Source organism: Zeugodacus cucurbitae, chromosome 2 (genome assembly GCF_028554725.1).
Source record: "Zeugodacus cucurbitae isolate PBARC_wt_2022May chromosome 2, idZeuCucr1.2, whole genome shotgun sequence".
NCBI classification, from domain to species: Eukaryota; Metazoa; Arthropoda; class Insecta; order Diptera; family Tephritidae; genus Zeugodacus; species Zeugodacus cucurbitae.
The window spans coordinates 65,592,993-65,614,123 of record NC_071667.1 but is presented as its reverse complement, the minus strand read 5'-3'; the positions used below and the strand labels follow the sequence as shown (position 1 = coordinate 65,614,123).

The 21,131-nt window shown below is 34.4% G+C and overlaps 1 protein-coding gene across 8 annotated transcripts in view; it reads left to right on the top strand.

Annotated features, from left to right (window-relative positions):
* LOC105218959 (dedicator of cytokinesis protein 1) overlaps window positions 1-18,196 on the top strand; it is a 54,761-nt gene extending 36,565 nt beyond the window's left edge. For 3 of the 8 annotated variants that reach the window (XM_054225224.1, XM_054225223.1, XM_054225222.1), the window contains 19 exons: window positions 344-1,288; window positions 1,352-1,498; window positions 1,575-1,773; window positions 1,907-2,043; window positions 2,114-2,265; window positions 2,485-2,705; window positions 2,765-2,894; window positions 2,953-3,127; window positions 5,811-5,924; window positions 10,650-11,490; window positions 11,565-12,610; window positions 12,679-12,952; window positions 13,021-13,133; window positions 13,201-13,316; window positions 13,408-13,494; window positions 14,040-14,106; window positions 14,200-14,370; window positions 14,435-14,591; window positions 15,993-18,196. In XM_054225224.1, coding sequence (XP_054081199.1) covers window positions 344-1,288; window positions 1,352-1,498; window positions 1,575-1,773; window positions 1,907-2,043; window positions 2,114-2,265; window positions 2,485-2,705; window positions 2,765-2,894; window positions 2,953-3,127; window positions 5,811-5,924; window positions 10,650-11,490; window positions 11,565-12,610; window positions 12,679-12,952; window positions 13,021-13,133; window positions 13,201-13,316; window positions 13,408-13,494; window positions 14,040-14,106; window positions 14,200-14,370; window positions 14,435-14,591; window positions 15,993-16,276 — 5,376 coding nt within the window. In that variant the 3' untranslated portion in view covers window positions 16,277-18,196. Of the gene's footprint in view, window positions 1-343; window positions 1,289-1,351; window positions 1,499-1,574; window positions 1,774-1,906; window positions 2,044-2,113; window positions 2,266-2,484; window positions 2,706-2,764; window positions 2,895-2,952; window positions 3,128-5,810; window positions 5,925-10,649; window positions 11,491-11,564; window positions 12,611-12,678; window positions 12,953-13,020; window positions 13,134-13,200; window positions 13,317-13,407; window positions 13,495-13,743; window positions 14,107-14,199; window positions 14,371-14,434; window positions 14,592-15,992 lie in introns of those variants that run through there. The other 5 variants (XM_054225225.1, XM_054225227.1, XM_054225226.1 and 2 more) reach the window with 5 other exon arrangements.
* Window positions 18,197-21,131: the final 2,935 nt, after the last annotated feature.

Here is a 21,131-nt window from a genome sequence, read left to right as displayed (position 1 = left end):
TCCATTATATTGGTTTTCTAGGGTTATGTCAAAACACTGATCTGATTGGGTTAAAAGTAATTCGGATTAGGCGACCCCAAAAACATAAGGCACACATAGTAAGAACATCAGGTCATTAAAAAATCTTTGCTGTGTGGAATGGACCAATTTTCGATTATTTTGTACAAAATTCCCTAAAAAGTCTAGCATTACCAATATTTATAAAATTTATATATATTTTCAACTCATTTCTATAATAGAAAAGAATTATTATTTAGATGACATTTTTTAAATTTTAATTTATATTTTTTTTGTATTAAAATTCTCACATTTTAAAACCAATTCCACGCCACTCTCCCCACAGCGTCCGCAAACAATTCAACGTTCACCACGCCCACTCAACAAATACTCGCACAACATATTGCTGCATGTGAACGCGTTCGTGTGCAAGTTCCAAGAGGACTCCGATCTGCTCTTCACACTATTCGACGGCGAAACACATAAGCCGATAAGCGAAAATTATGTGGTGAAATGGTCACGCACCGGCATAGCACGTGATATCGATCAATTCGATAATAATCGTGTACTCTTCACCGATCTCAGCAAAGCCGATCTGAGCATACCGAAAATGTATCTTGTAGGCTATGCGGTACGCGTTGGTGCCATGGAAATGAAGGATCATGATTCGAAACGCGCCAGTATAACCACAGCCATGTTAACGCCATCGAGCAAGAAACACTCACAACTCTCGATCAGTTCGAGTGGTTCATTTAATAGCACCGAATATATAATGCGACGTCCATTCGGTGTCGCCTGCAAAGATCTCACACCCATATTACATAAGCCAGAAGACTTCCGTGGTAATCTGGACTTGCCATTCATGCTGTGCGAAAAGGACACGCTAGATGGCACGCTGCGCAAATTGATCGCTAATAAAGATATTGGCAAGATCGATTCGAAAATGGCTGTGACCATTGAGGTGTTGCAAGGTGATATTAAACAAATTAAAGAGGATTTCCCACGTTTGCTACACACAAATGTGCCGTTGGCGCGTAAAATGGGTTTCCCCGAGGTGATATTGCCCGGCGATGTGCGCAATGATCTGTATTTGACACTTTGTGGTGGTGAGTTTGCGCGCATTGCGAAGACATCGGAGAAGAATGTCGAGGTGACGGTGTATGTGTGCAATGAACAGGGGCAAGTGGTGCCCGGTGTGATGAGCATCGGCGCCGGGCTTCCACCCATTGACGAATACAAGTCGGTGGTGTACTATCACGACGATAAGCCCAAGTGGCTGGAGACCTTCAAGGTGGGAGCGCAAATATTTGTGAAAATTTTCGATATATTATTAAAATGTGTCTCCTTTCTTTAGATCCATGTGCCCATAGACGAATTCAAACAGTGCCATTTGAAATTCATTTTCAAGCATCGCAGCTCCAACGAACAAAAGGACAAATCGGAGAAACCCTTTGGCTTGTCATATGTTAAACTAATGCAGGACAACGGCACGACAATACTGGTAAGTCAATACCCTCATAACTCATAATATATATTATAATAAAATATTTTTTATATTTCATTCTGAATATTAACAGCAAGGACAACATAACCTGGCAGTGTACAAGATGGACCACAAGAAGTATGACAAGAACAATGCCAATGTTTACATGGAATTGCCTGCGACGGTTGGTGAATTGCAAGGCGCCAAGCCATCCCTAGGCGGTTTGTCGCTATTTCCCAAGGATCAACTCACGATTTGCGTGAATTTATGCAGCACAAAACTGACACAAAGCGGTAATTATCATGAAATTTGTTTTTCAAAAATTACAGGGTGGTCCTTAAGCCTCTTTTGGCTTGATAATGAATATTTTTAAAATTTCATTTATTTAATTTAATTTTTTTAAATTTTCCTTCAAACAACTTTTAGTGAGTCTATTGGGCTTGTTGAACTGGTCTGCGCATAAGGAAACACTGGAGGAGTCTTTGAATGCGCTTTCGAATGTGCCCGGCGAAGAAGTGGTGAAATTTTTGCAGGACATACTCGACGCTTTATTCAACATTTTGGTAAGCAAAACTTTGACTTTACGTTTTTTTGTTGTTTTTATGACACTCAAAATTTCTATTCCTTCCTCAGGTTGAAAATGACGATCCCGAACGCTACGATCAGCTGGTATTCATGAGTATTATACACTTAATTGAAACCGTATCCGATCTGAAATATCAACATTTCCTAACGGTTTTGGATGTGTACATAAATGAGAGCTTCTCAGCGACGCTGGCTTATAGGTTGGTGGCGCTTTTTATTTTACTTTTTATCAAAAAAAAAAAAAAAATATTATAAATAAATATTTTTTTTATTGTTTTAATAAAAAATTTTTATTTTTTTATTTTTTACTTAATTAATTTTTTTTTTATTAAATATTTTAATAATAATTTTTTTTTATTAAACTAATTTTTTTTATAAAATTTTATTTTAATAAAATATTATTTTTCCTAAATTTGCAGTAAGCTAATTAATGTGCTGCAAAAGAACATCAGAGAAGCCATCGAACCAAAGGAAAAATCAGCTGATGGCATTGAGATTGAGGAGCGTGTGGAGGTGAAGCGTCTATATAAGACCACCAGATATCTGCATTATGTAATCAAATTCGTTATACGCTCACGTGTGCTCTTCGCGGCCATCAATGGCAATTCGGATTACGATGATTTTGCCAATAAGCTGCATGGTGAGAGTTAATTTGCTATTTATTTATAAGAATTATTTAACATAACCACACCTTTTTAGAACTACTGGAGATGTTCATCAAAATGATTGCCTGCCCCACTGACTTGCTGAAGTCCGAAGGCGCGTTGCTTAAGAATTTGCACATCATTGCCACGGATCTGATGGCGGTGTTTGATGAAGTGCGCCTAAGGTTTGTTTAAAATTATTTTATTAAAAAATTATTATAATTAATGTACCGTTATTTACAGTAATGTGATTGTCAACATCTTGCGTCAATTCCCACCACGCCGCTTAACGCAATCCAAAATGGGTTGCATTAAGGACTTTGTCGATTCCAAACTCTTCCTCTCACCTGATTGTCGCGCTGTGCTACTGCCTGTATTCTGCAATCACATCAAGGATCGGCTCGAGAGCAAAGAAGAGGTATTTACAAGCATATTTTATTTCCCATTTTATTTGTGTTTCGTTATTTCCTTTGCATTTGTGTTTAAATTAATTTATCCATACTTACTTTTCGCCTAAAAAGCAAAATACAAATTATAACATTGGCTCGCGTAAGGTGTTCTTCATACATATAATGCCCGTTAACTTTAACATTACCGTTACATAAATATGTCTGTTCGTTCATCTAAGTAAACTAATGACATGCGTTTACTGCTTTCTTTGCATCAGTTAATTTATAAAAATAATTTAATTATGAAATTTTACTTAATGAAATTTAATTTCGACTTGTCACTAAAACGTCTCGCGCATAACTGTTAAGATTCATGAAAAAAACAATATAAAAATTTCATATTAATATAACATTTTCATTATTACCAAAGAAATATCACGAAATGTTTACTTTACAGCGTCAATGTTGTAAATTTGCGAGTTTAATTAATGTATGCAGGCATTTTAAAAAATTAATTGTATAATTTTTTTTACTAATATGTAAAGTGTTGTACTATAGTAAGCATATCTGTATAACTTAATAGCTCGTCGTATGAAATTTGTATATTTATTTAAGCATGTTTTGTTTTTGTTTTTATGTCCGTGTTTGTGCCTGTTTTTAAAATAATTTCTGTATTTTTTTTTTCAAATAGTTTATTTTGCGTTTTTGATTGGCATGTTTAGCGAGTGCACTAATTTTGAAATTATATTTAAAGAACACGTTTTCGATTTGTTTATAAATATTTACATTTGTATTTATTTTTACCAAAAAAGAATTTGTAAATGTTTAGTAGTTGTTTCACAAATGTGCTATATACATACACATGTATGTATGTGTGCTCCGATGCTCTACTTCAATGGAATGTTATATATAGTTAATAATGATATTGCTATAATATTTTCTAAGTTAATTCACATGTTTGGGAAATTTTTCATGGAAAACACTGTAAATAGCAATTTGCACAATTTGATTGTATACAATGAAGGTTCTACGAAAATATTCTTAGTTTAGGCTAGTCTAAAATTAATAGCTGAGGAATTTTATAATTACTTTAAGCGATATTGAAAGATATTATTATTTTTATCTTTGAACCCAGATTTATCTTTCGACTTTTAGAATGTTTATTTTTAGTATTAAACATTTTTTCCTGAGATAGCAATGTTTTGTGTTTTTCCTTATGATTGATTGGAAAAATTCACAATAACAGTTCATTCTTTGTTTTATAATAAATTCTTTTGATAGTTGCTAAGCTCAAATCTTCATAAAGTCTTAATTCACGTTGATAATTTTCAATAATAAGGTTCCACGCCTAAAAGTATGCAATTTTTGAAGCATTTATTGTTTAATTACAACGTTTTAGGGTGAAACTGCATAGTTTTGAATTAGTGAGTTCTTCTTATGTCATAATAGGCCTCTCAAAGGCCTAGGTGCGTCGACAGACAACCACTAAACCTAACCTAACCTAAGTTCTTATAATGGGTACATGCTCAAGCAGTGCTATAGATAGATCCAAGAATTCTGATAGTCAAAGTTGCCCATATAAAAGGAGTTTGAATTATTCTTTTTTTTACTTTTGCAAAACTTTATTTATGTTAGAAATCTATGACTTTAATATGTTAAAAAGTTTACTTAGTGTCTCTTCTTTAGAATGTTTTTTGATTTCTTTTGAATTTCATGATATTTTTTTAATTTCGAAAACCTTTTTAGTTCAATATTACCTCCGATTCGATGATTGTAAAATCTTACTATTTTTTTCTTTTCCACAAATATTTTTTTTCTCAGTCTCCATTATTTTAGTCCATCCATATTTGGGGTGTAAATGTTTTTTTGTTTATGTGTTTTATCTGCGTTGTTTGGTGTAGTTGTTGTGCACGCAGTGTAGTGTACTCTAGCAAAAATCACATTATCTATAGACGTCTTCACGTTTGCCAACACCCATCACCCATCACCATCATCATCATCACCATCACCGATATATCACAACATTAAATCTAAATTATACACAAAAATCGTAAACTCATTTCTCACATGCATCCTTGTAACTCATACATACATACATATATTCATAGATATATACATTCATGTAATTCATACATAAAACTTGGTTATAGTTTCAATACTCATTTTCGTTTGTGTGCAATTTATTAATTTTTTTTTCAATTACTAGTAACTAGTTACCGCTCTTTCTTTTTGCAATCACATTGTAACTACATACACCGTTGGTGGCGACAATAAAAACGTTACTCACCTCCACACATTGGAATGTTTACACGGTTCACCGCACATAAATATCTCTAATTTAAAATATATTTTTTGTTGTATTTTTTCGTTTTTAGCTCAAAAAAAGTTTTATTTTTTCTCAAAGCAGAAACTACAATTTGCATTTAAGTGTGTCACTAACGCACACACACACTAGCACTTGGTGCACTGAAAGAACAAATCACAAATCGAAATCCTTCGATAGTAACTGACTCACATACAAACATGCACACAACTACACATTCCTCTATATATTCTGTACATTGTTCTCTGTTTTTTTTTTGTATTCATCTCTGTACTATTTTTTTTCTGTTTTACGTTTTTTACCATTCGTTCGTTCGTTAATCTACATATTTGAAACACTTTTGTGTATTATTCGCTTTCTGCAAAATGTTTGTGTATCGACTTGTCTAGGGTGACACGAAATCTGATATATGGCAACAAGAAAAGAATCTCTCGAAAGCAGCTAAAGTCCTCGGACAGTTAAAATCCGATCTGCACACACGTGAAACAACTGCCAAACAAAAGGTAAAAATCAACAATCAATTACAGTTAAATGCAAAACAAAAGCAATAAATAAATAAAAACAAAAACCAACAACAACAACAGTAAACAAATTTAAATTGAATTAAATTAAAAAAAAAAAACACGGTAATACATTTAAGTCATAGACAAAAGCAACAGCAACAACAACACTAAGTAACACATACACAAAAGCGTTCCAAGTCCAGCCGCACAAACACAGCAGGTGTCAGGGTTGGTTGTGTGTGGATTTATTCACTATTTTCTATTTTTTTTGTTTTTGTTTGAAGCTTACATTGTAACTCCATTAAACACTTTGTTTGTACTTTTCATTTATTTTCTATTACAATTTAGCCGTACGTGTGTTTGTAAGTGCCTTCGTCCACTTTTCTTCACCACACAAGCAAACATACATACATACATATGTATATCCTGGGCAAATAGGAAATTAAGCTTTAGTAGTAAATAGTATACACATACATATAAACACACTTATATAATATTACGTAACTGTGAAATGTGGCACTTGGCGCGTTTATTTTCAGTTTTTTTTTTATTTATTTTAAAACTTCAAACACACTTGCAGCAAGTACTGTCAGCTTTAATGGTAAACAATCAAGTAACCGATGCCAAATGCTTTTATTATATATTATATATACATTTATATATATATATATGTATGTATCTAGCGCATAGTATTTTGTTACTATTGTCCTTAGCCGCTTATTATATATAATCCATAGTTATTGAAATTAAATGAAAAATCTATTATTTCTTCAACTTGTTTTGTCAGCTTTGCCTTTTATTTAAACTGTGCTTACTTGTTTTAGCGCTTAATTAAATAGTTGTAAGTGTAATAAGTGATGTTTAACTTTGAAAACTGCATAACTCGTTTTATATAACATTACAGAAATTACAGTTTATTACAATATTTATTTGAAATTTTAGATTAAGGTCTTTCGGTGATAAATTAGCATTAATTAAGTATTTAAAACGTATATTATAATAGTTCAAATTATTTATAATATTTTTTTTCTTATATGGACTAGCAGTCATACTTTGAAATATTTAAAAACTAGGTTCAGTATTTGAAAAAATAGTTTCGTTACTGAGCTATTACGATCACAGCCACACCAATGTTATTTAAACTCGTCTGGTGTTTTTGAAGTTAAGTAGGGTTAGATTCAGTATGTAGATTAAACAAGTAAGAAAAGGACATTTTATACTCTTTTTATTGTTATTATTTTATTTATTGATATACTTTTATTAAGATAACACACAATTTGACCCATATATTCGGAATAAAGTCCATTAGAATAACGAAAATTATCATATATAGTATGTGAGGGCTGAGGTAATTCCTGAATCTATTTCTCTCGTTTTTACCACCAAGGTACACTATATCCAATAATATATGCTCACTTAAGGCAGCTTTGCTTTAGAAGCCGAAAAAAAGCGTTTTTACAGCAATTTTTTTTGAAAGGGAAGGAAATGATTGCGGTAAACGGAATTTTAAGACGATGGTGTACTATATTTAAGGCTTAAAAAACAATATTTATTATTAAAAAATATTGAAATTTTTTCAAAGTTGTAAGTATTTTTCTGGAGCGCCTGGAGTCTGCACATGTAAATCGGTGCCGGTGATGGAGGTCGTGCGATGCATCTGAAACAGTCGAACCAATTTTGTTTTTAAATTTTTATAAGTTTATTTTCTTTATGAACTAAAAAAATACCGAAGAAGTTATAAAATTCCAAATTTTTTCGAAGTTAAGAAAAAAAAAATTTACTTTAAGTTGTAAAACAAGTAGTTTAAATAATACTTTTGTTCAAATAGAAGATAATTTAATTTTTAAAGACCCGAGAGAGAAGAATCGATACTCACCATCTTTTTATCGATTTTAAAGCTGCCTTCGATAGCACGAAAAGGAGCTGCCTTTATGCCGCGATGTCTGAATTTGGTATCCCTGCAAAACTAATACGGCTATGTAAGCTGACGTTGAGCAACACCAAAAGCTCCGTCAGGATCGGGAAGGACCTCTCCGAGCCGTTCGATACCAAACGAGGCTTCAGACAGGGTGACTCACTATCGTGCGACTTCTTCAATCTATTGCTGGAAAAAATAATACGAGCTGCAGAACTAAATAGAGAGGGTACAATCTTCTACAAGAGTGTACAGCTCCTGGCGTATGCCGATGATATTGATATCATCGGAAGCAACAACCGCGCCGTTTGTTCTGCGTTTTCCAGACTAGATAAAGAAGCGAAGCGTATGGGTCTGGTGGTGAATGAGGACAAGACGAAATATCTCCTGTCATCAAACAAACAGTCGGCGCACTCGCGTCTTGGCTCCCACGTCACTGTTGACAGTCATAACTTTGAAGTTGTAGATAATTTCGTTTATCTGGGAACCAGCATTAACAACACCAACAATGTCAGCCTTGAAATCCAACGCAGAATCACTCTTGCCAACAGGTGCTACTTTGGACTGAGTAGGCAATTGAAAAGTAAAGTCCTCTCTCGACGAACCAAAATCAAACTCTATAAGTCGCTCATTATTCCCGTCCTGATGTATGGCGCTGAAGCGTGGACGATGACAACATCCGATGAGACGACTCTTGGGGTTTTCGAGAGAAAGGTTTTGCGCAAGATTTTTGGTCCTCTAAACATTGGCAACGGCGAATACCGCAGGCGATGGAACGATGAGCTGTACGATTTATACGACGACATTGACATAGTTCAGCGAATAAAAAGACAGCGGCTACGCTGGCTAGGTCATGTTGTACGGATGGAAGAAAACACTCCAGCTCTGAAAGTATTCGATGCAGTACCCGCTGGAGGAAGCCGCGGAAGAGGACGACCTCCACTCCGGTGGAAAGACCAAGTGCAAAGTGACCTGGCTTCACTTGGTGTTTCCAATTGGCGCCAAAAAGCAAAAAGGAGGAATGAGTGGCGCGCTCTGGTGGATTCGGCTATAATCGCTTAAAGCGGTTCCTACGCCAAATATATATATATATATATATTCTTTTTGCTATCGCCGTCACCGTTATCTAACACTCGAGAAAACGCGCTTTAAAGGTCTGCCTGAGCATTCGCACCTGCTCGACGCTCGGCCACTAAAACTGCTCTAGCTTCGAAAATATGTCGAATTGGCCTCTGGAATTTTAAAGACATATTCTTGGATAGTTTTGGAAGAGATTTAAAACAAAACAAAAAAATCGATTTTTTGAAGCCTGTAAAGCAGACTACTGCCTTAATTTACTACTAAGATACCTCACATATTAATAGTTTTTTTATTTGAAATACCTATAATTAGGTATTTGGGATCTAGGGGAAGTTATGACTTGATTTTAAACATTACTGATACAGAGACGCACTATTCGAAGAAAAAGATTCTCCCTGAATTAAATTAAAATATCTGAGAGATTTACCGATATGTTCGGTAAAAAATTACCCATAGGCGCTGAGTTCTTCTTGTTCGATATCCAGGATATTGAAAAGGTATAGTCCGATAACGACAATTTTCCCGCAAGTGATGTCGCATTGGTTCCTCATGTGTATCAGATACAATTCAAAATTGAGTTTTTTGTGAAGAACTCGTGGTTTTAAAACGAGTTCGCCCATTTTTCATCCGTGTCATCAGGTTGTCAAGAAAATATTATATACCCAATTTCTGAGATATGGTTTTTGAGCTATAACTGGGCGACGCCCAGTAAAAAATATCCAAAACATCCAAATCTGCCGCACCCTAGTATAATCCTCTGTACCAAATACTTCGAAACTATAATACCCTTTTAGCAACTTTGCTGCGAGAGTATAAAAATAGCTATAACACCAGACACAATAAATATTGCAAAGTAATAATATTCCAAACCGTTAGAATTGCGCTCGAATTTTCGCTTAAACTTTGTCACCAAATTTTTGTTATAATTTTACTTAGTTTGAATTGTTCACACATGGCAACTCTTTTCTCAAATTTGTCCAAAAAGAACTACCGGGAAAGTTTTCTTAAACTTATATTTAACACATGTTTTGTAAAATATTAATTTATATCTACTTGACTAGTGGCAACTCTATAGCTACAAGTTGTATAATTTTCGAAATTTTTTTTCGAATTATTTTCTTTATTATCTTACTTGAGCTGGACACATTTTGTAATATCTTTCTCATATTTATTTTTTACGATAGGTGGCAACTCTAATTCTATATAAACTTTTCTTTTTGATTTCTGTATTGTATTCCAAAATATAATCATTACATTTCATCTCTCTTAAATGCTAAAATATTATATTAATAATGCTGATGTATATTTAAAATTTTGGTTAGAAATATAAAATAAATTTTCGCTATCTAGAAAAATATTTTATTGCAATTGTATAAAGAAAATATTCTTAAAAATATATATGTATAAAGTAGATTTGAGAATTTATGAAGTATAAAAAACACATATTTCAAATACAGCTTATGAAAACGTACCGTTTTTTTGTAAAAGTTGATGGTTAATAAGGTCTTTTAGGTTATGTCAAATATGAAACACACTTCAACTTCAAATAAATTTATTTAAAATAAATTATATGATAATTTAATAACAGTATTACAAGCAGTTATTAGAGCTGTTAAAAAAAATTAAAATATAAAGCGCTTAAAGTTAGGTTATGTTTCATTTCTTACTAATCATAAATATGTTACTCAATATTAATATCGCTTTCTACGCCATTTCAACTCTCGCAACAGGTGAACGAATGTATCGTCATCATGAACAACATACTGCGTCTGCTGTACCGCCAGGACATCGGCAAGACACACAACGATGTGCGCGACTTAATGCTCATCTTGCTGCGCACCATTATCAAGACGTCGCACGCGCTCGATCGCGAAAATCAATTGGTGGGTAATTTGGTAGCCATAATGTTGGGCATATTGCAGCGCATGGATGAGGCACATTACGAAACCTTCGTGAAGCATTTGAACAATCGTTTTGAGCTGCAGGACTTCATCATTGAAATATTGCTCGTTTTCGAGGAGCTCGTGTCGCCACATCAGAAGCCAGTATTTTCACGTGATTGGATGGATATGATTATGCATCAGAATACCGTTATATTGCGTTCGTTGCAACATGTATCGGTGGTGATTATCGATCACTTCCTCAATCCCTTCGAGAAGCAAGTCTGGTCGAATTTCTTCCAATGCTCCATAGCATTCCTCATACAATCACCGTTACAATTGAACGATTTCAATGATAATAAACGACAAATCATATTCGCACGTTATCGTGATATACGCAAGGACACAGCGCAAGAGATACGTAAGATGTGGTTCCAATTGGGCGAACACAAACCGAAATTTGTGCCACAACTCGTGGAGCCGATACTCGAAATGAGCATGATACCCGAGGTGGAGTTGCGCAAAGCGACCATACCGATATTTTTCGATATGATGCAGTGCGAGTATTACAGTTCGAAAATGCTGCCGAACAGCTATGGCGATACGAAACGCAATAATTCGCATTACAAAGCGAACTTTAACGAATTCGAAACGGAAATGATCGAGAAGCTCGATATACTAATTGGCGCGGGTGAGTACAACGGAATTTATGATGGTTTTTATAAATAACGGCTAAATGACATTCGTTTATCCTATCGCTTACAGGCAAAGGCGACGCCGAGTACAAAGAACTCTTTCAGTGCATTTTGTTGGAGATGTGTCAGGCGCACAACACGCTCAACATAGAGGGCACCAAATTCGTGAATATGGTAACGAAACTCATGGAACGTCTGCTCGAGTATCGTTGCATCATACAGGATGAGAGCAAAGAGAATCGCATGGCTTGCACTTTTTCGCTCTTACAATTCTATTCGCAGGTGAATCGCAAAGAGATGTACATACGTTACGTGTACAAACTGTGCGATCTGCATATGGAGTTCAACAACTACACCGAGGCGGCCTTCACGCTGAAATTGCACACCGAATTGCTGCAGTGGACCGATACCGAGTTGTCGCCACTCTTGCGCTCACACCGACACATGGCATGCCGCACGCATCGCGAGCTCAAAGAGGCACTGTATTATGAGATCATCGAGTACTTTGACCGCGGTATGATGTTCGAATGCGCCATTGATATGTGTAAAGTGCTGGCGCAGGAGTATGAGAACGAAATCTATGACTACTTGAAATTGGCCAAACTGTTGGTGAAGATGTCACAGTTCTTTGAGAAAATATTGAAAGAATTCCGCCACACTTCGGAGTATTTCCGTGTCTGCTTCTATGGTTTGGGCTTTCCACGCTTCTTACAGAATAAAGCCTTCGTATTCCGCGGTGAGAACTATGAGCGTTTAAGCGATTTCTGCTCACGCATTTTAGCGCAACATCCACAAGCCGAGCTCATGCAAACGCTAGAGTTGCCAGGCGAGGAAATAACACAGGCCGATGGGCAATTCATACAGGTGAATAAGGTGGAGCCTGTGATGAATGAGAATTGCAACAAATTCGAGGGCAAGATGGTGTCGAGCGAGATCGTGAAATACTTCTCAACGAATAATGTGCAAAAGTTCCAGTTTTCAAGACGTTGCGAAAGCATGGGCGGAGGTCCGGATGATGTGCGCAATCTGTGGCTGGAACGAGTCGTGATGACCACAAGCTTTGCGCTGCCGGGCATACTGCGTTGGTTCCCCGTAACGGAAACAAAGAAATTCAAAGTGAGACCAAAAATAATAATGTGTTTTACTTATTAAAATTTAAATTTTCCTTGAACTTCCAACAACAGATTTCACCCATCGCTTTGGCTATCGAAACAATGAAGAAGACCAATAAGGAAATACGCGACCTGATCATCGAGCATAGAAACGACGAAACGCTGGATATAAAAACATTGAGCATGAAAATCACAGGCATTGTTGATCCAGCGGTGATGGGTGGCTTCAGCAAGTATGAGAACGCTTTCTTGACAGACGACTATTTGGAGGATCACATAGATGAACGGCATTTGGTTGATGAATTGAAAGATCTCATCGCATCACAAATACCGCTACTCGAGATTGGTACATATACATTTTTTTTTATAAAAAACAACAACAAGTATATTAACACTCACTTAATCTCACTTTAGCCATTACACTACATAAACACCGTGCACCCGAGAGTTTGAAACTCTTCCAAGAGCACATGGAACAGTGTTTCGCCGATATGCAGGCGAATGTGGAGAGTAAATACGGCAAGAAGGTAAATTAGTAAACACATATTATTTCAAAGTTCTTTTACTAAAGCCTGTTTTAATTTTTCGCCACAGACTTGTGACTTGAAATTGGATCGCGAGTCGGTTATAATGCGTCGCAACGGTTCCTTCATGCCTGGCATGTTCGAGGGCAACAATCGCCTGTCGGAGACGAGCATGGGCTCTTCAGAGTAAGTATTAGCTGTGTGGCTAAACTCTTATACGCTATTTTGCTATATATTCATACTCCTTGTTGTTATTCATTATATTCCAAAAACGCAGTAGCGGCTTGTCGAAGTCTACTTCCTCGACACGACCACAAACCAGTTCGATAAAATCCACATTCGCAAGTTTTAATTTCAGTCAAAGGTAACAGAAGAAAAGAAAATCAAAAATAAAAAAATTGCATGTAACAGTAGGATAGTCAACTAATTTGTATAACACTTACGATATATGAGTAACTAATCCAACCACAAGCACGCACCATAATATTTCCTTAAGAATGTACATAAATACACATACCATTATAGTTGATAATATCAAATTGAGGGTGATTGAACGTTTTACTAATCAATTAAATTCCCATTCTCATTTGTTCTTTATGCTCTGCATTTTTAGTTTAAAAATCTGATTGATTTAAAGCAAATTCTTTTATTTTTATTTTTTTTTTTTAAATTTGCCACAAATAATAAATGTAGATTTATTTAACATTTTCAAATTAAATTCAAAATTTTCATTTCGTTATATTTTACTCACCGTTTCTGTTGTTGATTTAATATGTTTTTCCTCTAAATTAGTTTGCTTTTCTTGATTTCTTTGTTTTGTGATTTCCTATTTGGTTTTTTGCTTATTTCTGCAATGTTCGCTTTTTCGTTTCCATTTTTCTCTCTTTCGTACCTCAACAACATCAACAGACCTAGCCTCGGCCATTCGCCCAGTACAAAGAGCAAGTCTAAAGAGAAACGGCGCTCAATGAAAAAGGTTTGTGAATTTTGTTGCCTCGCTTGGTGGTTTTATATGCCACAAACATTATTTTTAACTAATTTCGTATATGTTTTACTATATATGTCACAGTTGGATCGTGAAACGTTAAGTTTACCGGTAGCCAATAGTCAATGGTATACTACACAACCGTTATCAACAATAACCTCAACACCCGAACGAGAATCAATTACATCTATAATAAGCGCATCAAATACTTCCTTGACAGCTAAGTCGCCGGATCCGAAAGTGTTGACACAAGAGGTGGGTATTTATTTATTTCATTATGTTGTATTATATTATTTATTATTCTGTTTTTTTTCTTTAGTTAACCACCAAGCGTCCATTGCGCTCTGAGAAAGAAAAGGAACGTCGCATGTCACGTCCTGCCAGTATTGCTACACCCACAACCGGCATGAAAGGATTCAGCAGCATAGATGCGCACTCGCTGTCAGGAGCCGACAGCAGTAATCGGAATTCAGTTGGTGAGTGGGCAGTTTAAAAAATATAACTAATATATCCAAGACTATACGCTCACATAATTTGGCTTCTAGTCATTTGTACCACATTAACCGATTTATAAGGTATAAAGCCCATCGAATTTTTGAAAAGCCTAATTATAAGGGAGCTAGAGCAATGTATGACCCGATTTCAAAAATTAGTTGTACAGAAACACACTATTAGAAAAAAAAATATTCCCTGTGAATTAAATTAAAATATGTGAAAGATTTACCGATATTTTTGGTGACAAATTACCCATAGGCACTGGGTTCATGTTCGATATCCGGGGTCTTGAAAAGTTATAGTCCGATTTTGACAATTTTTCCACAAGTGATGCCACAGCTCAAATACAGTATTTGTGTAAAGTTTTATATATCATAAAGTGAACGAATCAGATGGAATTCAAAATTGAGTTATATAGGAAGTAGGCGTGGTTGTGAACTGATTTCGCCCATTTTCTATCCGTGTCATTGTGGTGTTAAGAAAAGAAATAGTATATACCGAATTTCATATAAATCGGTTGAGTAGTTTCTGAGATATGGTATTTTACCCATAAGTTGACGATGATTTTCCATTTTTTTAAATCTGAGTACAGCTTCCTACTACCATTTCTTCTGTAAAATTTAGTGTTTGTGGTGTTTTCCGTTAGTGATTTAACGCACTTTCAGTAATTTGCAACATAACTTTTGTATGGGAGGTGGGCGTGGTTATTATCCGATTTTAACTATTTTCATGGTGTGTGGTGGGGTACGTAAGAGAAACGACTGCAGAAAGTTTGGTTTATATAGCTTTATTGGTTTGCGAGTTATATACAAATAACCGATTTGGGGGCGGGGTCACGCCCACTCAACCAAAAAAAATTACCTAAATTTATCTCTTCCTAGTGCGATCCCTTGTGCCAAATTTTACATGTGTAGTTTTATTTATGGCTTAGTTATGACACTTTATAGCTTTTCGTTTTTCGCCATTTTGTGGGCGTGCAAAGGTCCAATTTCGCCCATTTTCAATACCAGCCTCCAAGGTGCCAAGGAATATGTGTACCAAGTTTCATTAATATATCTCAATTTTTACTCAAGTTATCGATTGCACGAACAGACATCCGCATTTCAAATCAATTCGTCACCCTGACCATTTATGTATATATAACCCCATATTTAACTCTTTTATTTCTGGGTAACACAAACAATCGTTATGTGAACAAAACTATTATACTTTGCGAGATACATGTTGCGAGAGTATAATGAATATTTGAGATCAGAAATATTAGAACAAGATTGGATTAAACCCGACATAATTAATTACAAATTTTCACTATATCTTCATATAACCTCTAATATACGGTTTATTAACTAATTATGTTTAATTTAATTTTATTATTCTTTAAGATACAACAGATTCCACATCAGAGGAGGATCTCATACCACCACCACTACCAGCAAAAACACGCGACTCAACCGATTTTAGCAGTTTTACTTACAGCATGGACTTCCCAATAACACCGCTTAGTCCCTACACACTAACCACCGTCACCACAACAACCACACAACAACACACCAGTATTTCAAACGGTTCTTACGAATATGTGGAGGCCAAAAATTTCGTGCTCACTGAAAAGCGGCCACCCACACCGCCACCAAAGCCCTCGCGCAATAGCAAACACATTCCATAAATTTTGGGTGGGTGTGGAAAACAAGCAATTATGTGTGTAGTCCAAACTGCTAAATGTGAAACACAGAGGAAGAAAGGACAAAGCAGTAGTGTAATTAATGCTGTGAAAGTGAAGCCATAATGAAAACTGTTATTTGAGTGCGTGTGATTGAGTGATTACAGCTGGAGTAAAAATGAAAAAAAATCAAGTCAAAACTAATGGAATTGATGTGTGTATAATAAAAACAAGTGCCAAAAATATAATTTAAACAAAAAAAAAACAATACAAAAATGGGTGGAGTCGCGCCTTAACCATGTATATAGTAAAGAGAGCGGGAGAGCGTGCGCCGGCACACAATTTTGTGCGAACGAACGAAAGCGTTTAGCGTTGATAGCAGCAATATTTATATGTAATGTCTAATATAGTAAACGATATTAAGTTATTTCGGAATCTGTATTGATTTTGATAATTTTTCGATTTCAAAAAATACGCTTTAGTTCTAGTTACTTGTCTTCCTAAATTAACTAAACGCACAGATTGAAATGATTTATATACATATGTACATATATATATATGTATTCATTTTTGCGCATTTTATTTATTCTTTTATTGGATTAATTTAATTTCATGCCTATTAAGCACTTCGCTGCAAACCAAGTGCTCTCGTATGAGTTGATATTAATTTCGTCGTGCACTTTTAATATTTTTGTCTATGTATTTATGTGTATAGTTTAATTATGATTTAATTAGTTATAGTAAGACGACCACCACGAGCCATTTAACGGTTTCAAATATACACAAATACCCACACACACTAAAGCGTACTGAATAATTTCAGTATTCGTAAAGTAACGAAGTCGAGTTGAAACAGGGTTTTAAATGTAATTTTTTAAATAGCACAAATTTACAAAAAAAAAAATCCACTTTTTAATACGAAAATTAAAATAAATAACAGAAAATAATACAATAAATGAAAAAAAAACACCAACAATTTTTTATAAAAATAATAATTACTTTGTTATTAACTTATATGACAGAAGTGCCACAATTCTATTGTAAAATTTTGTTATTTGCAACAAACAGAGCCACTATTTATACAAGTACACATACATATTTACATGTGCAACTATTTTGAAATTTTACAAAATTCAAAAACAAACAAATTATGCCACATAACGAAAATGAAAAAGCGCATAACTAGAAAATAGCAAAACGCAAAACGCAACAAACTGCATATATGCACAATGTATGTATGTAAATAATGTAAGCCAGCATTTCAATTGAACAATTTCGTTATTATATAGCAAAATATGTACTAAATAGTTTAAGCAGAAGAAACATTTTTTATTATGTAAGTAAGTATATTTATATGTTATGAACAATACAAAATGTTGTAACACATTTATTGTGTTCTTTATACACACATATGAAATAGCATAAAATTTACAATTTTTATATAAAAAATGTATTAATGTTAATGGTAAATAAGCAGAACACTTATGATTTACTTTTTCGAAACATAAATATTTTTGATTTAATTTTATTTTACTTTACTGAGAAATGCAATAATTTGTGTATTGCCTTATCTACTACAAACACACACATACGTGTAAATGTGCATTTTTAATTTAACTTAATTATTCGCTTTATAGTATTTTAAAACTTATCATTCACAATCTACTCAAAAGTATCGTTTAAGTTACTATTTAAATACATTTATCTGTCATTTCTTTTGCATTTTGCAATGACAACTCAATTACCACATACATACATACAATCCTACACCTATATACCTAGAAATGGAAATTGGCATACGCCACAATCTTTGTTTAATGTAATTTTTTTTTTTTTTTATAATTAATATGTTCACCAAAGATTTATTAAGATTAAATAAAAAATGTCAATTCACTTACAGAATAAACAATAAACGTTTGAATGTTATTCTGTGAAAAGTAAAAGCATAATTGCGTTTGTTTTGTTTTTTAGATTGTAGAAATATTTGTAGTCTTCTATTTCCACCTACTATGCTACCAAAGTTTACAAATTCTAGTAAAAATTATTATATGAGACTTAATTAAACAAGTACAAATTCGGAAATGTTTTAACTAATCTCTCAATAGGTTTTTCTATACTCCTTATTCGCGTTTTCACTATTCGCGGATAAAAAAAATTAGACCCAATTTCTATATTCGCGACTAAAAATTTTTTTATTCGCGGATCTAATAAGTACATACATAATAATAAAATTATTCCAATAGGTATCCAACCCAATGTTCTTGTCAAATGGACTAATAAAAACAAAAATAGATCTTATTACAAGAAAATGTTAAATATTCCATTATTTTCGCAATATTTTTGCTGTTTTGATAATATTTCCATATAGAAGGGGCATGGAACTGAACTCTTGGTGCTCTATTACATTAGACGAACCTTCAAAAACATATTGGATAATATGGAATGTAATCCTGATATGAATGTTATGGAATGCTGGAAGAAATTTGTCATAGCAAAATGCATCGTAAACATAAGAGAATCAATAGAAGAACTGAAGTCACACACATAGAAGTCATGCTGGAAAAAACTGTGGCCTGCTCTGACTGCAGAAAATGACGAAGAATCTGCGCAAGCTCAAATTTTGACGGCATATATAGCCGAAATCGCGAATGGAATAGGACGAGATGAGTTCGAACAGATAGAATCAAGTGACATTCAGGAATTGCTTGAATCGCAAGATGAAGATTTGACTGAAACCGACATGGAGGAAATGTTAAATTCGCAACCTATTGATGAAGAGGTTTCAACAAGCACTGTAAACGTGACATTCAATTAAAAATTCTTCAAACCATTGTCTAATCCTTAATATAATTAATTGAAATGTTCAAAAACTTCAATTAAATCATTTTTTTATATACCTATTTGTTTTTTTTTTTGTAACCTAGGAACATATCCCCTATAATCCCATATAAATTACCATCCCGTATTCACGGTTTCTGTATTCGCGGCATAGTTATGGAACATATACCCAGCGAATAAAGAGCTTTTACTGTATAACTCTTACTGAGTAATCGTTTTCGAAGAATTTTTGTCGCAAAAGTGTTTTCTGTTCTCAGTAGCCATTATCGAACATTTAAATTCATTTCTGAAGGGTGATCCATTTCCAGGTTTCCTATTTTTTTTAAGAAAAGAAAAAGACACAGAAAATTCAAATTTAAAGGGGAATTATTATTATTATTCGAAAGAACTTTCTTTGGCAATTATTTTTTATTTATTATTATCTTTTTCAAATGTTGGCCGCGGGTACATCTCAGATGGCCCATCCGTTGAGTCCAATATTCGATTTTACTGTGCTTTTTCGAACATTTCGACTGACAAATGCCCATGACATAATATTTTGCTCCAAGGCTTGAATCGAAGCGGGATTGTCGCACAGACTTCTCTATTCTCCGCAGTGTTCTCTCAATAAATCCATTGATGAATGAGATGTGGCGCCATCTTATTGAAAAGAAATGTTGCGAGATCAGGAATTTCAGGCATCAAATAGGTTATCAAGCACGATAACGATCGCCATTGACGGTTACGTTCTCACCGGCATCATTTTTGAAGAAATATGGACCGTTTCCATCGTGTCGACGAATCGACTCTGCATGGTCTTCGTGTACACTCTCAGCTACGGCTGCTATATTTTCTTCACTGCCTAATGGACGTGATCTATTGGGTCGAATATTATTCAAGAATGAATGCTGGGGCTGAAGATGGGTGATGGTGTTGCGAATAGTACGCCCATTATGTTGATAAGTTGAGCAAACTTTAAGAATATTAAGTGAAATTTCGTAATCAAGTTGAACAATTTGTAAACGTTATTCAGACGTACACAAGACCTTCCACGATGAAATGCCAAACAATACTGAACAAAAATAACATGACAGCTTGAAACGACTTACGCACGATCGTCCAAAAAAGGCTATTAACAAGAAAAAACGTTAACTTCGGCTGTACCGAAGCTAATATACCCTTCACAGGTGCATTTCTTTTAGTAACTATGTGTTTAAGCAAATCTAAAGACGTAAGTAAAAAAAAAGAAAACATTTTACTAATCCACGTCAAATTTCGTGAAATTCAGTTTGTATGGCAGCTATATGCTATAGTGAACCGATCTGAAAAATTTTTTCAGAGATTAAATTATTTCTATGAGCAATAACTCACACCAAATTTCGTGAAGATATGTAGTAAAATGCGGAAGTTTTCCATACAAGCCCTTGATTCCGATCGTTCAGTTTGTATGGCAGCTATATGATATAGTGCTCCGATATCGGCAATTCCGACAAATGAACAGCTTCTTGAAGAGAAAATAACATCTTAAAAACTGAAGGACTAGTTCGTGTATATACGGACGGACAGACAGACGAACATGGCTAAATCGACTCAGCTCAACATACTGATCAGTTATATATATACTTTATAGGGTCTCCGACGCTTCCTTCTGGGTGTTACAAACATCGTGACAAACTTAATATACCCTGTCTGTTCAGGGTATAAAAAAAGTACCTCCACTTGGATAACCCGATAGAATACGTTAGATTCTCCTAACACTTCAACAGTCGTCGTAGATAACTTAAGATTTAGAAGACGTACAATCTTATGCCACTTAATGGCCTCAATTCCAATAAATAAATAAATAAAAAGATATTTGAAATTTTTATTTTATTGCTTAATAGTTTTTTTATCATTTTATTAAAAGTTAATTGAAATACATAAAAAGTGTACATTTTAAAACGTTGAACACATAACATAAAAGATCATGTCTGTAGTTGTGTAAAATTATAAAATTAAGTAAGCGTGCATTTAAATAAAAAAAATATTAGAGCTGCACAAAAAT